Source organism: Camelus dromedarius, chromosome 10 (assembly GCF_036321535.1).
Source record: "Camelus dromedarius isolate mCamDro1 chromosome 10, mCamDro1.pat, whole genome shotgun sequence".
NCBI classification, from domain to species: Eukaryota; Metazoa; Chordata; class Mammalia; order Artiodactyla; family Camelidae; genus Camelus; species Camelus dromedarius.
In genome coordinates this window covers 25167580-25183397 of record NC_087445.1, presented here as the reverse complement: position 1 = coordinate 25183397, position 15818 = coordinate 25167580, and the positions used below count along the sequence as shown (strand labels likewise).

The 15818-nt window shown below is 39.1% G+C and overlaps 1 protein-coding gene across 7 annotated transcripts in view; it reads right to left on the bottom strand.

The window, feature by feature from the left end:
- Positions 1-8965: 8965 nt before the first annotated feature.
- MPDZ (multiple PDZ domain crumbs cell polarity complex component) overlaps positions 8966-15818 on the bottom strand; it is a 146055-nt gene continuing 139202 nt past the window's right edge. For all 7 annotated transcript variants that reach the window (XM_064490200.1, XM_064490202.1, XM_064490203.1 and 4 more), the window contains 5 exons: positions 15273-15395; positions 13906-14010; positions 13226-13338; positions 12251-12374; positions 8966-10362 (listed from right to left, as the gene is read on the bottom strand). In XM_064490200.1, the coding sequence (XP_064346270.1) occupies positions 10216-10362; positions 12251-12374; positions 13226-13338; positions 13906-14010; positions 15273-15395 (612 nt within the window). In that variant the 3' untranslated portion in view covers positions 8966-10215. The remainder of the gene's footprint in view (positions 10363-12250; positions 12375-13225; positions 13339-13905; positions 14011-15272; positions 15396-15818) is intronic.

The window sequence follows — 15818 nt, the reverse complement described above, 5'->3', positions numbered from 1 at the left end:
TGGGTAAGAAAGCGAGACTTCATCAAACTCTCCAATCACTTTACTCCCATCAACTCTGTTTTCTCCATCTGTCAAGAAGGTGCTGCAAGCACCTCTTCTGGATGAAATGTGACAAAAAATCTGAGAATGAGCTGTGGTCCTTCAGCCTCCGAAGTAAAACAGTGGGTTGGAACTGAGGCCCCCCCGCTGACTGTGGCAATCAGATCCCCCTTCCCTCTCAGCTGGACCTTAGGTGATGGGCTCTCTTAGTCTGCACACATCTCAGCCAGAGTCTTTAATGTCCTGATACTCCCTGAGGAAATGCTTGCCATCACTGAGGCTTCCCACTTTCTTAATCCAAGGCAAAGACCACACCCTTTCGTTTGCAGGAATTTAGCTCTTACCTATTTCTCTGAGAGATGCAACAACTCATCTTTCTACTGCGGTGAATGACAGTGAAGATAATTACAAGGATTGAAACAACGCGAGAATTGCAAGGGAAGCGCCCTAATGGGGCACAAACACTTTCACTAACGGGAGAGAGTGGTTTGGTGCGGGGAGAAGAGAAGGTTGGCAAGGATCTTACAGAAGATGTCCCGACAGTCCCTGAGCCTCTAATCAACCATCTATTCATAGGAAACATTCAGTGTCTAGAGAGTTCATGCAGAATACAGGTGAAAAAATATTTCCCGACCAAAGAGTCCTCTGGTTATCAACTCCTATTTATCAAAAATAAAGTCTATAGCTCCATGTGTTCAGTTTTTTATTACCTTATTTTGATTATACTGCAAGCCAAATTGACACTAGAGAAGCTGAAATATCTCGATTATGGCTTTACCTCACTTCTCCATCATACCACCTGTCGATGCTTCTCAGAGGACTTCAGACGGTCACAGACTGGAGGACAGAGGAAATACTCCTTTCTTGGCATGTTATCAAGTGGTACCACAGGGATGGACTATTAAGACCATCACTAACATGACCTAAGGGAGAAATCACGGAGATAACAAGGCCTAGGTGCTAATGTTTATGAAGAGTTATCGTTTGTATAGTAGATGCTGTGCGCAGCTTGATACACTGTAAGAAGCGGCTTTCATTAAATAAGATACACATAATGTATATTTTTTATAACAATGACTAACTTGGGGAGTAACTCCATCCTGCCACCAACTACCAAGATACTAAGTGTTTCCAGGGAAACCATCCACTGGCCCCAAGCTTTGGCGACGCCTGGAGAAAAAAAATGACAGCTGCATTCTGCCCTTCAACCTTCTGAGATCTTCTGTACTTGTCCTACTTCCTCAGAGAGCAAAAAATATCTATGGCTTATCACCATTCTCTTAGCCTCATCTTCTCAAAGTGAAAGAAAATGTTTGAGAAGAAAAGACAAAAGATACAGAAGATGAAAACCAGCACTGGTCACACTGGCCTTCCTCCCACTTCCTTCTTTCCCTCCCTCACCCTTCTCCACGTTGTTGACCTAATACTATTTTCAGTAGAAAAATAGAGCCCATAACGTAGGCAAAATAAAGCAACATAGTGCAAGCATCTGCTATAAAACGGGTATGTTCGAGACATATAATAATAAAAAGGGTGGAGAGATCATACTTGGGAATGACTGTGGGTTCTTTAATGGATCTGTTGCTAATTTTTTTTAAACTATGTAACACAAGGTTAAAAATATGTATACCACCTCATACTTTTGGAAAAAAGAGTGGGATATATTTCATTCATTAATAAAGTGCCGTTATCAGTATGGAATATTTCATTTCTAGAGCTATGTAACAGGAACATGACAGAATATATATTTAGCCAGGTTTGGTCAATTCGATAACTTTTAATCAAAATAGCCATACATATGTGGTTACGCTAACATATAATAACAATGATCTGTGCTTTAAAACTTTAAAAACACTTCCATATCCATTATGTATTGTGACTTTCAAAAACCCAGGTGGAAGATATTATCCCCAGTAAGAAATATATTTGGAGAAACTAAGTACCTAGCCTTAGTAAAGGTTTCTGGCACTCATCTCACTCTTTTTCTTCTTCAAATTGGGAACATTTTCCACAATCCCATTCAGATTCTTTAGCAACTAAATTTCTCTGCTTTATAGTAGTCAGAATCCTCTTGTTCAGGTATTTTAATAACTGTTTCATGCTTTTCTTTGGAAGTTAAGAACAGATAAGCTTTCTAAGTAGCAACATCATGATAAATAGAAAAAGGAAATCTTGATTTATGGTCATAAAGGAAAACTTACCAGAGATTTTCACAATTTAGGACTTCTCATCATAACTCTCACACGAGCTCATCTATCTGCAAATGATCCGCTCTGTACAGGTGGCTATAAACACATACATTCTTCTGGGATCTCAGTTCTTTATCAAGGTTTAGGGGTGATTCTTGGTCCTTCATGGGCTTACAATATTTAGGCAATTGAAATTATAATTTTTTAAAAATAAGTATCTAGAAGTTATTTTATTCGTGAGTGGGGATTAAGAATGTTCTATACTCTTAGCCCATCCACTGTACAAACCTAGAAATTAGGTTCGTGTGTTCTAGTTATCTGCTCTCCAGCACACACAAGATCACCCTCCATCACACCCAAAGAGAAGCGTGCTGAGGGTCCCAAAGAGACGCGTCTATTCTCTCAACCCTCATCTTAATCTTAAACAGGACGAACTGTCAGGGCCAGGTCTTCACAGACCTTGAAGCTTATTTTACAGTCAAATGTGATGACCACTTGGGAGACATCCTCTTTAAAAGCTAATTTTCTTTCCTTGACAAAAAAAAATTTTTTTTTAATTTAACCCCTAGTAGTGCATACAATTTCCGCCTTACATTTCCCCAACGTATTTAGTATCAGCCACTGGAGAAATAATATCTAATGTGGAAAAAAGGAGCAACCAGCAGACAGTCTGATCTTACCAACTTCCTTGTAGAAGACTGTTTAGTCTATCAAGCTAATTGTTTTCATGTCCTTCCTTCTGGAAAGAGATTGTACCTAAGAAGGAAGAGGAAAGCACAGTTTATCTATCCTGATTAACTGAACACAGAGGATTGGGAAGGAGAGATTATATGCGTGACGGTTATTCTTCAATTTCCCATTTACTCTTAAAACACGATACTTGGCTTATTATGCAAGTGATGGGGCTCAGATTGACGCTAAAACCTCTCACTAGGTTTAAATGACTCCGTCCCAACTCTATCTTATTTAAAACATTAAAGAGTGACGCACCCGCTTCACCAACAATGAGACCATGCGGGTCTCAGTTCTGGAGTCATTTCCGCTTTTGCTTCCCATTCTAATAGAAATGATGAGGATATTTCTAGAATAAATAACTAGGAGGGCACTTTACAAGCTTATTTTTAAAGTCGGGATATAAAGGAATATGAGTGACAGCACAGTCTACTCCAGATGACCCCCAGAGTTCCACAATAGGGACCATCCAGCCCTGAAGTTACAGGGACTTTAGACACATGAGCTATTTCTATCATTTATCAAGTGCCACCACGTGCAGACACTTCCTCTTATCTGACGCTAACAGAGCTGTGAGGAAGATGTTGTTATTCCCGCTTTACAGTCAAGGAGGCTGAGGCTCAGAGAGGCCGGCTGCCTTCCAGTCGCGCACCACGCCAGCAAAGGAACCCAGGGCCTTGCGGTCCAGAGGCCCCTGCTCTCTACACTGCATTTCAGACAAATCTAGAGCTCCGTCAGCACAAGACATGGATCAGCTATGACTTACATCCATTCAAGGCGCTCAAAGTGGGTGCTGAGACATTGATGACTTCATTACATAAATACCTGCAAGGTACAGAAAGGAAAAGCTTTAGGGAAAAAAATCAACTACTGAACAGAAAGACTAACAGTCAGGCACTTACAAATAATTGTAGACGAATGGGTTGAACATAATTCCCGTAATTTTAGTTACCCAAATGGCAATGTATATTTTAAAACGTACAGTTCCTTTATTTATTAACCCTTAAAGAGTTAAAGATGAAGACATTATATTCTCCCTAGCCTTAAAGAAAAAAACACCTTTTCCTTCAAGTGAGCCAGCATCCTTTATTATAAAATCAATAGCTGGCACCAGCTCTCCTATTTTGATGAAAAGTATGCATGAAAAGAGTATCTTACCTGTCTGTCCTTTTTATTTTTAAAATATAGGCTATAAACATATATCTAAGGATAAGAAAATTAATGTATGTATAGTAAATATCATAAAAGCATTTAAAAAATCATTCTGAATCTAAATCCTAGAAGTTGTCGGTTGTGCTTTTAACTGCATTGATATGCAACTGCAACAAAATGAAGTTTATGAGAATTCATATGCCATACAGGAAGAAAATACACGGTAAGTTTTACAAAGTTCAGTGACATCTCTGAAATATCTGTAGTAAAATGTATTATCTCTATGCTTAATGACACTGGCAGATTTTCTACAGTAGCTACTTGTTAAAGAATTGAGCAAGTTTATAAACATCTGCTGATACCTGGTCAATCCAATTTTTACCTAGAGTGAGAAATCAAATCAACTTATTTAGGATTTTCTTCGTAAGTTTATCTTTTTAATGAAGGCACAGTAAGTAAAAATGTAGACACATTTAAGCACGTCCTTACTGGCTTGAGAAAAATCTTTCGTAATGACTGACACATATTTTAATGTTCAGACAAAGGACAAAAACCATGACTTTAATAATAACTTATTTTTAAAATGAGGTTACTATTTAATTATTCATTTAACTTATAGAATTTCATACTTTCATCAAAAAAAAAGAAAAAAAGTACATTAAGGCTGTGTTTTTTGTGTGTTGTATTCCTTACTCAAACTTGTCTGGAGCCAGTGAACGAACATATTTTACACTCAGCTGAGAGATTTTTATCAGTGCACTTAAAGGCAGCAGGGTGCATAATTAGGTATGCCTGCCATCTGTATCGCCCTCCAGGTGCAGGAGACATTAGCTTTATTTAATATCACCACAACATTAATTTTACTCCATTAATTTATGTCATTTGTCCTTTATTTCAAACCGAGATTGCCAGAACTAAAGCAGTGGAGGCGATGACCCAATTCTGGTCTCAGTGAAAGTCTTATAAACAAAATCTTGAACAACCTCATTAGCTAAGAATACTCTAAAGGACTGGCTTGCTTTTACACTTTCAAAAAAAGGGGTCTACTACAATGTGTCCATTTCTGGCATTGTAACTGACTGTATGTCAACAAAAAATAAAAAAATAAATAAATAAGGGGTCTATAAACAAGACCTTTCTGATTTTGGTTATAATAGAGTTTTTCCAAAGACGGAGATTATCATGAGATCATCTTTGTAGGCAGCACTGACCCAGTACCAGAAAATTCTAAATCACATCATGAAAAAGGTATTCTCTTTCAGTTCTTTTAAGTCCAGGAAAGAGTTTCCATTGAGTCATTAACACCATTCTAGTGTTTGCAACTCCCTTTCTCATTAAGAGAGCAGGCTTCAAGTTCTGATCCCTGGTAGGCAATGGGACTTTGATAGAATTTAAAAATATTGCTTTTGCTCATCGTTACCCTAAATTTATGGCAAATGATATTGGTTTTCTAATTAAAGTAGTGAGACAGCTCCTCTTTTAAGCACACTTAAGTTAAACAGGAGTCCACTTTAAAGATAAATATTTAGTAATTTATAGTACAGGTATATGAGGATGTGGGACACATCATGCAGGTTGTATGCAAAACCACTGAAATTCTGGTGTAAGTTGATTTGCATCCAATTTCAGAAGAAAAAGATATGATATACAGAAATGAAAAATGAAAGCTATTTAAAGAAAGCTATTGAATTTACAATTACACTCTGTCTTCCAGGATGTAACACGTACAATAACTATTACCATTTTGTGACAGCTTATCCTGTGCATGGTATTAGTGCTTTATATGTACTTATCTCATTTAATTTTCCAAAGCAAGGTAAATCTGTAAGTTTTATTGAATGGAACAAAGTAACTTCAGGTACACGAAATTTAGGGAGTGGAACTTTGAATGCCAAATATTTCAAGGTAGACTCAGTTGAAAAATCACAATTTCTAATGATTAATAAGAAAAGAAGCGAGAAAAAGTAGGTTTTTCCAATGATAACTATTTCCTGGAAATTCACACAGAGGAGGAGGATTGGGGAGGGAGGTGGAAAGGGTCACAGAGTATCAGCAAACAATACAGCTTTCTGAAAAATGTCCAGTGTTAAGCAAACAAGGCTCCCTCTTAGAACTTGCCCAAAGCAGCCTTTTTAATTTCTGAAACTTCAAGAAACATTTTCATTGACAGAATTCTGAGATCATTACCATCGATTTGCCTCCTCGACAGAATTCCTTTGAAGGGTCTACTACTGAACTTTCAGTACCTGAATGGGAAGTAAAATTCCAAGACAAGTAATTCAATTTTTTTTTCTAATTTGCATAAAAGGAAGTGCTGGTGTTTTGAAGGGAAAAAGGAGCTGCAATGCCCAGTATACAAAAACCACTCTAGCAACATTTGCTTTGCTTAGTTTTCATGCTCTTTATTTAGACATGTTCTTGCTGCCAACAATGTTTTCCTTCCTCTCGAGGTAACAGAAGCCAGTCCCACCTTACAAATAACTCCCTTTAGAAAGGGGAAAGTTAATTCCTGGTAGACAAAGTTGAGGGACATCTTTGCATAAATCAAATGCATTCCAGAATAGTTGTCACGGACATGAAACCACCCACCAGGGCTGCTGAAAGCAGGTGATGACAGTTCCGCCATTCCCACACCTAGACCCAAAGAGAGCCTATTTATTCCTGTCTCCCTGCAGGCATCCTTTTGTCATCCCTACTCACTCTGACGGAGATCCGAGGAAAGGCATTAAACCACGGCCTGGCATTCTCAGACGATCAGCTGGATGACCAGATCTAAGGCAGCCTGGCACAGAACATCTCAGAGTAGGGAAGAGCTTCTTTCCGTTCTTCAAATCTACCAAATTCTGCTTTATCAAGATTCTTAAAAATGAAAAAAAAAAAAATCCCTTCCCTTGTCTTCCATTGAATTTTAATCTTTTATGCTTCCATCACTGTTCTGATGTATGGGTTCTGCTGACTTGCTAAACTGCATCGCTACTCCTGCTGGTACGTATCAGTAAGGGTTGAAATTAAACACATCCTCCTCCTCCTCCTTTTGGAGGGTCACAAAGAACAAAAGAAATGTGTGGTACTCACCAACGTGATTCCATCACACAAGCAATTTTACTGAATCTACTGCAGGCAATCCACAGATTTGAGTTACACATGGTCTTGAGTCACACATGGCATTAACACTATAATGTTCAAGTCTTCAAACTCCTTGCACACTTTCCTCCTTCTGCATGGAGAACTCTTATATTCCAGAAGAGAGTAATATAGTAAGCATAAGCCTTTGCCACTCCCTCCAGTCCTGATGAGTCTATATTCTTTACCTTCCTTCCTTCCCTCTTTTCACTTAATAGCAATTCAGGAGGGGAGTTTTTCCATATTTTTGTATCTGTACTGTGGCAGTCCCATCGCTTCTTTTCTGCAGCATGGAGGCTACAGCTAGCTTAACTAAGACAAGGTCATACCACGAAATTAATCATGACTTATAATTAAATCATCTACGCGCTCAACAACCATGTACAGAGTGGAGCCCCTCCTACTATCCAGGCACAACGATAGTAGCTAAGGATGTAAAAACATCTAAGATTACCATGTTTGTCTGTCCCAGGGCTCCCATAACAAAGTACTACAAACTAGGTGGTTTACAACAACAGAATTTTATTCTCACGGTTCAGGAGGCCAGATGTCTGAAATTAAGGTGTCACTAGGGACAAGCTCCCTCTGAAGACCCCAGGGGAAAGGCCTTCCTTGCCTCTGCCTCTTCCAGCTTCTGGTGGCTCCAGAGGTTCCGTTTGTTTGTTTGTCTGTCTGTCTGTCTGGTTTTGCCCCCATTTCTAAATGGCCTTCCTTTAATGATGGGGGCCCATGGTAACCCAGCATGACTTCATTTTAACTGAACTGATGACATCCACAAAGACCCAATTTCCAAATAAGGTTCCTGGTAGACCCTGGGGAGGCTGCTACACAGGCTGTTCTCACTGGAGTACTTCCACATATTTACTCAGACTTCAATTTGGGTGGTTCCCTCACCTCCCTAGGGCCTGCCATCAAGTGGCCTCCATACAATCTTCGCTAGTTACAACTTACAGAAGAGGGCGGCTCAGCTTCCAGCAACCAGCCACGAGGGGATCTCGGCAGGCCTTCCTGACGGAGGGCCATTAACTGGTGACTAGGAAGCTGGATGTGTCACTGGGAGACCGAAATGTATTTTATTACATCAAGTACCTCAGTTTACAGCAGTTGGTTGGGGAGAATATCTCCCAAGTTGTTGCACCGTGCGGTTTTGTCCGTTCATTTTGTACGTCTAAGAATCCCAGAAGTCTTCTATTTTATAACTTGATACAAGCTTTGAGATAAAATAACCTATCCCTTCACAGACAAGATGAATCAGAGGGCATGCATGTGCTCAATCAGCTAATTAGGGGGAAGACTGGCAGAACAAAGGCTCCCCACTTCTTTGCTCAGTGCTCAAACTGGACTTTTCAAGACTATTATAAATAATTTTCATCATGACTTCTTCTCTCTGAACACACGTTAGCTCTTGACTACTCTAAAGAACAACTTCTCATACTGCTTCACTAACCGCATCTCAGAAAAGCACGTTCAAGCAGGACGTGTCTCCTTCAGTGTTGTTTTCCTTCCTCTGCTCTGTGAGGAGTCTGTGAATCTTTAGCATTAGTAAAAATGCTGGGCGTGAAAAACATCGAGCTTTTCATAATGATGCTGCCCAAAGTTCCTCTAACTGTAACTATGGACACCATATGTGCAGTTAGACATGATACAGACCAATTTTAGATGGTAAATCTTGAACAATATAATAAAGCTTTTCCTCAGTAAAATGAACAACAAAAAAATACGCCTGCTTCTTTTTTGTGCACCATGAAACGTCTTATTTATTCACTTCAATTCTGCATTTACACAAAAGTGCTGTAATAAAATATCTGTACACTACTTTCGTTACAAATATAGATAATACTTAGAGTGCCTTTATATATTCTAATGTAGGAGTTTCACGCTCTAAAATGGGAATGAACACATGATAATTCCCCACCAGTTGTCTCAATAAACAGCTCCATCTGTTTCCCTTAGTCTTAAACTATTGTATTATAAGATGTTAATACAGGGCAATGAAATGAAGCTATGTTAATCCCCTTAATTTTTCTATCAATTTACTAATGGCATACAACCAAAATAATTACTAACACGTTGCTTTTTTCTCTGTCATTAAGATTAATACTAATTGAAAACCAACTGCACAGCACGGTGACACATCTTGAGTGTTGCACGCCGCACAAGCAGCACTGAAGACTTGGAGAGCTACACTCGTCCACGGTTAACACAGCTGCTTTCTAGGGAAACCGCAGTCAATACGGGGCAGCAGCAGCATTTTACTTATAGGAAGGTGAAAATATCTTAGAGCAGGTGAAAATGAACATCAATATGGTGCAGTAAATGCTTCTGTACAAACTCGGGGACACCACTTCCTGCATTTGCTTTTTCACTCAATCTCAGAAGCCCCTCTTAGGAGGAAACTAAGTTATGTGTATGTTGGAGCTGAGGAGATGAAACTTTTTAATAATATTCAAAATTCTTAAAGACTGAAAGTATTTTTAAAGATTTTCAGTCAATGTTTTTTCTTTTCTGTTTTAGAAGCAGGGAGAGGAGGGGGAATAAAATGTATGTTTATAAAATTTGAGATTTTCTTCTTTATTTTATATTTTCACTTTTCACCTTAATGCCAGGCAGCCGTTTCTCTTTGGTTAGCTTTTGAATTCATTTTTTCTTTATCTACTAATCAGCAGTATTAATTTCTGCCCATGTGATTATAAAACGTCAGTATCTTCGGGAAGAAAAGACGGGATCTGCCAACGCAGAGTCGTGCTCTTTGAGTTTACATCACAAAATGCAAGGAGAATGGGAAGGTGATGCTAGGCTGTCAGTAAGAAAATCATTTCTATATGAGAAAAACAACTTAAATATTACTTTTCTCCCCCTACAGTTTTGAAGAGCCCGATGAAGACAGCATGGGGAAAGTTATCCGCAGGACCAGTTTCATTCTCTTTACAGTATGGGATGTGAGCAAGGAGTTTGGGATGGCTCGATTCTGGCAGCAAGTTCAGGAGAGAACCGTCAAAGTGACAGTGCCTTTTGTCCGCTTAAGGATGGCAACGGCCTCTTCATGAGTGACCCCTTCTAGACTCTGGCCGTTGACAGCAATGATCTGATCACCCCTCTTGAGACGCCCATCTTCGGCAGCTGCTCCCTGCAATTATAAAGTGGGCTTGTTTACTCCTCAAAAAACGCTGCCTTGCAGCTACACAACAGATGAAGAGATCCAAACAAGAATGTGAGTTGCCCTGCATGGACACACACAGCGCTCTCAGTGTGCCACGGGTGCTCCGCGGCCAGTAAGCAGTGATGAACACACACAAAGGAACCCTTTCTCCTAAATGGCTTTAGCATTGAGATTCCAATTGGAGGGAGAATTTAGCAGTCAATAGATTAGTTGGATGGTTTTTTGGCTGTTCAGCACAGCAGTTGGTGGGAACTCAAATTAATAAAGAATATTTGGGAATATGCCTAGTAGAAATGATTTTGTAGAATCCAAGATTTTTTTTTTATCCTGTAAAGAAGACCTACAGACAGAAGACAAAGAATTAACCGTTTCATAGGACAAAAGCCGTTTTATAGGACAAGGACACGAAGGTCACCAAACCCAAAGGTTTGCAGAAGCACGAAAGCCCACGTGCATGTTGACGAGGGCAGGAGGATCAGGCACAAGTCCTGCTAATTCTCATTCTTTCTGTGGTTTTGAAAAGGCTGCTTAAGCTGCTTGATTCTTTGCTTCCCAAGGGTAGATGGAGTCTTCATATTCCTTATGGACCCTAAATGATTAAGACTAAACACAGACACTGCTGTTCGTACAAGAACCCCATCTTAAGGCATACTTAGAGTAGGCAATTACGTAATTAAATATATGATTAAAAATCTGGAAAAGTTAATGAGGAATCCATAATGATGAAATTCTTAAAATATGTTCTAACTAGCATGCCTTAAATAAATTGTTCCAAGGCTGAGGAAGAGGACTGCGTGACTCTTCTATTTACTGGCAAATGCAGTTTGTATTTTTGGACATACCAGTAGCTTAAAAAAAAAAAATCTCATAAATTAAGCCTAAAGCTGGACTGCTGTAGATACAGCACTTTAAACTCGTTAAAAATAATAATTAAAAAAAATAGAATGAAACCTCCACAGGTTTGCACTTTAAAGGACCACAGCACAAATCTAAAGCCCCCGTATCAAATCTTTCATAGGTTTAATATGGTTTTGGCTCCTTCACAATGTTAAAATTTGAGAATCTAGATTCTCTGCTCCAGGAAGTTTTGTCTAATTTTGTAGTTTCTAAAAAATTATCTTAACAATGAATTAACAATAATTATACAAATTTAAATGATTATAATAGCTTCACTAATGTTGTAATCACTTTATTTGTACTTTAAACATCTCAACATAGAACGGGATTGCTACACGATTACAACTGTATGCCAACGGTTTTCTTTTCTTTAAGGAATCCCTCGACTGCAAATAGCTGATTCATGGCAGGTGACAGAGCTGCTGGAGAGTCTTAAATTTTTTTAGTGGTTGTTATTCTATTCCATTCAATGAAATGAAACTTGCAGAATAAATGCCCTATTAGTTATTCTGCATATGTGTTTTATGTACTTTTCTGTGCCTATTTTACATTTCACAACAAAAAATGCAGAGAAAAAGAAATGCCAGGGCTCTACAGCATACACACATTCAACGTGTCCTATTTTCAAAAGACGTTCAATCATATGCGACTTGTTTCCACAGGAAAAAAAAAAAATCAGGGCTTACTGGCTAACTGAAATTCATTAATAGTTTTATATATATTGTCAAGAGTGCCCATGGAATTTCAATTTGAGCCTATTTCCCCTTAAAGACAACTAAACCTCGTACTGGATAAAAAAAAAATATTGAATGACCTGTTCCTGTAGGGAGTTCCCAAAGAAAATGATCAACCGTTAACCATTTGGCGTTACCTCGGGCCATAAAATAATAAGCCAGCTGCTGACCACCATTAATTAATGTTTAGGGGGAAAGAGGGTGGTTAAAATTTGCAAGCTTACCTTTGCAAACACTGTTTTAACGTAAATGGGTAAGTCTCCGTGAGGGCTGCCGTATCCTCCGACTATACTGAAGCCTAAGCCATCTGGTCCTCGGTCTAGCGTGATTGACTTACACTGAGGAGGTCTACAGCAAAGAGAAGGAAAAAGGGGTTTTTACATTTATATATGTATATATATGTATATATATGTATATATATATATATGGTATCCATATATATATGGTATCTATATATGTATCTCCAGAATCTGTACATCATGGATTATCTGACATCCACCTAGAACTGGTATAATTTTCTGTGTTACAGAAAGCGAGTGTATCATGGCTATTTGGCGATGTTTAAATTGTCAGTGCGTGCTGTGCTAAGTATTTTATATTTACATAATCTAATGAAATCCTACTTAACACCCTAATTCTATTACTCATTTATAGCACCCTTAACCTAACATATTCATGGCGTGTTCTCATTGCATAGATTAGCTGGGTCTTTTTCCAGTTTATCTAAAGTGAGAGGCTACAGGAGGAGTAAGTCATAAATGTCAGCACTCCCAAGCTCAGAGAAAAAAATCAAGGATAAGCAATATAAAAGCTGCATCAAATTACTTAAAAAATTCTAATATGCTCCTCTCTTCTCTCTCTGTGTTCTGACTCTTTTGTGCTCAAGTTCTGGGTAACTGTGAAGTTTTTTAATCAGAAGGATGATTTAATAAATGAGTAGGCAATGCTGGAATTTTTTTAAATGATAGATTGACCCCCAGAAACTCAAAAAGCTCAGAGCTGAAAATGCAGGAATAGTGGCATGCACGCATGCACGTCCGTCTGTCTAGCTAGCTGCATACCGAGCTTTATAAACTAAATCCATGCCATAATTATGGAAGAGAAAGAAACACTTGGTTTTCCTATTTTGTACCTCACTTCCTATTATTTCCGTCTTACGTGAGTGGTAGGGACATACAAACCATTATATATGAGCTCACCCTAAATCATCCTGAAATATACTACTTGACGTCAGCCCCGTGAAAGAAAGACTAGAATTGGCAGGCTCCTGCTGATGACCTGTGACCACACTCACGTCTCCTCCAGCAACCACCTGCACACCCGAGAAATATACAGAGAAAAACACGTGTTCATGTGGCTAGGAAGATATCAGTAATTTTCTTTCAAAAAGAGCATTTGGACTAAAATGTATATTTTATTGTTCACAGCATCATTACTACTAACATAATATATGCAACCAAAGAGGAGGGAATTTCACAAGGTCCAGAGGCCTCTCTTCAACTGACAGTAAGAATATTCTCCTAATTCAATTTCTACCAAGTTGTCTGATGCTTTTTAAACATGGTCTCAAATGCAGTTGTTTTTAAAACATCTTTAGAATTCAAGAACATGCTTAAAATTTCAGCAATTAATCACTTCCTGCTAAGACCACAAATTCTTTCCCTTAGATACGAAGTATGAAATAATAGATGCATCAGGATAAAACGTGACAGCATGTGTTTGCTACGCACTTTCCTGGAACTCTCAATGTAATCGTTCGCTTCAGGGAAGCAGTAAATAAAACAATAGCAGGAGATTTAATCATTTTCACAACTTTAACATGGAAGCTCATGTGTTGTCAAGCTACTCATATTCTGAACAGCTGGGACAAAAGTCTTACCTGCATTTCAATGGAGCCAGAGGCATTTTTCAGTAAGTTAACTGCTTGGGTGTGAGTCATCCCATCGGTGGACGTGCCACAGATAGTGACGATCCTATCCCCTACCTGCAAGAGAGAGGAACAGCCATCTGCTCCAACAGCCACGGACGATGGCACAGTTTCCTTCCCCACTTTCCAAGTCACATATACACTGCTCATCAGCAACCAAAACAGAACCCAAGGAAACCTCCCATTCCAAGTAGCAGCAACCACAGAGAGACACTGCATACAACGGCTTAGTTGTATCATCTCTGGGGCAAGGGGCAGGGAACCACTCTTCCCCCTTCTCTTCATTTCTCCTGGGTAAGACAGTACTTCCTACTAAAAGAATAACGTATCTATTACCATTCGGAAACCAGACTTTCTCTAGACAATATTATTATACACATTAGCTATGACTCTAAGTCAAGGGTTTGCAGATTATGACTCGCACGTCAAGAAGGGCCCACTGTTTATTCTGGTTAATAAAATTTGGTTGAAGACAAATACGACTCTCGGGCTACTTTCACAGGGCAGAGTTGAGTAGCTGCAGCAAAGACACGTATGTCCCACAAAGCCTAAAGTATTCATCTGCTCCTTCACAGAAAAGTTTTCTGATCCCTGTGTTGTGTGTCCGATCAGTTTTTAAGTGTCAGTCATAAACTTACATATCAAAAGGAGACTGAATCGTTACTGATTTAGACAATAGTTAACAGCAGTTATGGTATGAGACCATTTTTAAGGCACAAGGCCGTACGGATTTTACTTTATAGAGATTGAGTTCCTTTAATGGAACATTCACATAATTTCAGAACTGGGCAGTTAGCATAAATTCTATCACAGAGTTCCACATATGCATAATCCCCTTAATATTGAAGCCAAGTCTTGTACAATTTCACAATATAAATCATATTTACATTAAACTTCTGCAAACTTGGTCATCAAATGTAACATACATGATAATTATCAATTTAAGAAAGTTAAATTAGCATTTAAACCAATAAAACATGCAAAGGAAAAAAATTCACTTCAGTCTGGCAATACTTTCCGAAATTACTTTGTTTCCTTTGAACTTCTTCCACAAGGTTTCAAACAAGTGAAAAATGTTAAGAAGCAACCGTAAAACTCCCCATTCCAACTAGCTGCGAATCTGCACACCAACAGCTAATTCTCCTCCTTTTCATCTTCCTCATCTTTTACTCAAAGCAAGCCCTGCTGTGGCTGTATTAGCCGATTTAAAAGTTGATACAGATAATTCAAACTGCCTGCAACAGGTGGCCAGATTCAAAGGGTCTATAAAACCTTTCCACAGATTTGCTAGGGCTACCAGGGCGATGAGTGAAACTTACTCTGAGTTTCTGGGTCTGAGCTGCAACTCCATTCGGATGCATCATTGCAATAAATATAGGAACATCGCCCAGCGGGCTGCCCACTCCTCCAGCAATGCTGATTCCCAGCGAGTCAGCAGGCCCCTGCCATCAAACAGACGGGACATTTTGGTCAAAGGGACATTTTTAATTGGCTTTTGGTTTCTTCGGCACGGTATTCTACAGTTAACTCTGATCTTCTAGATGTGAGGGTGGAAAACGAGGCCCTGGAAAACCACATTACTTTATCTGATACAGGTCCTTAATGTGATTTAGAAACATAAAAAAAAAAAAAAAGGTCAAAACAGGCTAAATGAAAATCAGGATATAGGGACTGAGGGAAAGCAAGTACAAACTGATGAAGTGAGAAGGAACCAGAGAGACCCGTGTTCGAAGGCAGAAGCCCACACTTAGGAGCACTGGGACCTGGTACAGGTCCACTGCTCTCAGCGAATCCCCAGATCTTCACAGGCAAAATGGAGATCGCAGCGCCTCTCACAGAGAAAGGGCTGCAGTGACAGGTAAAGT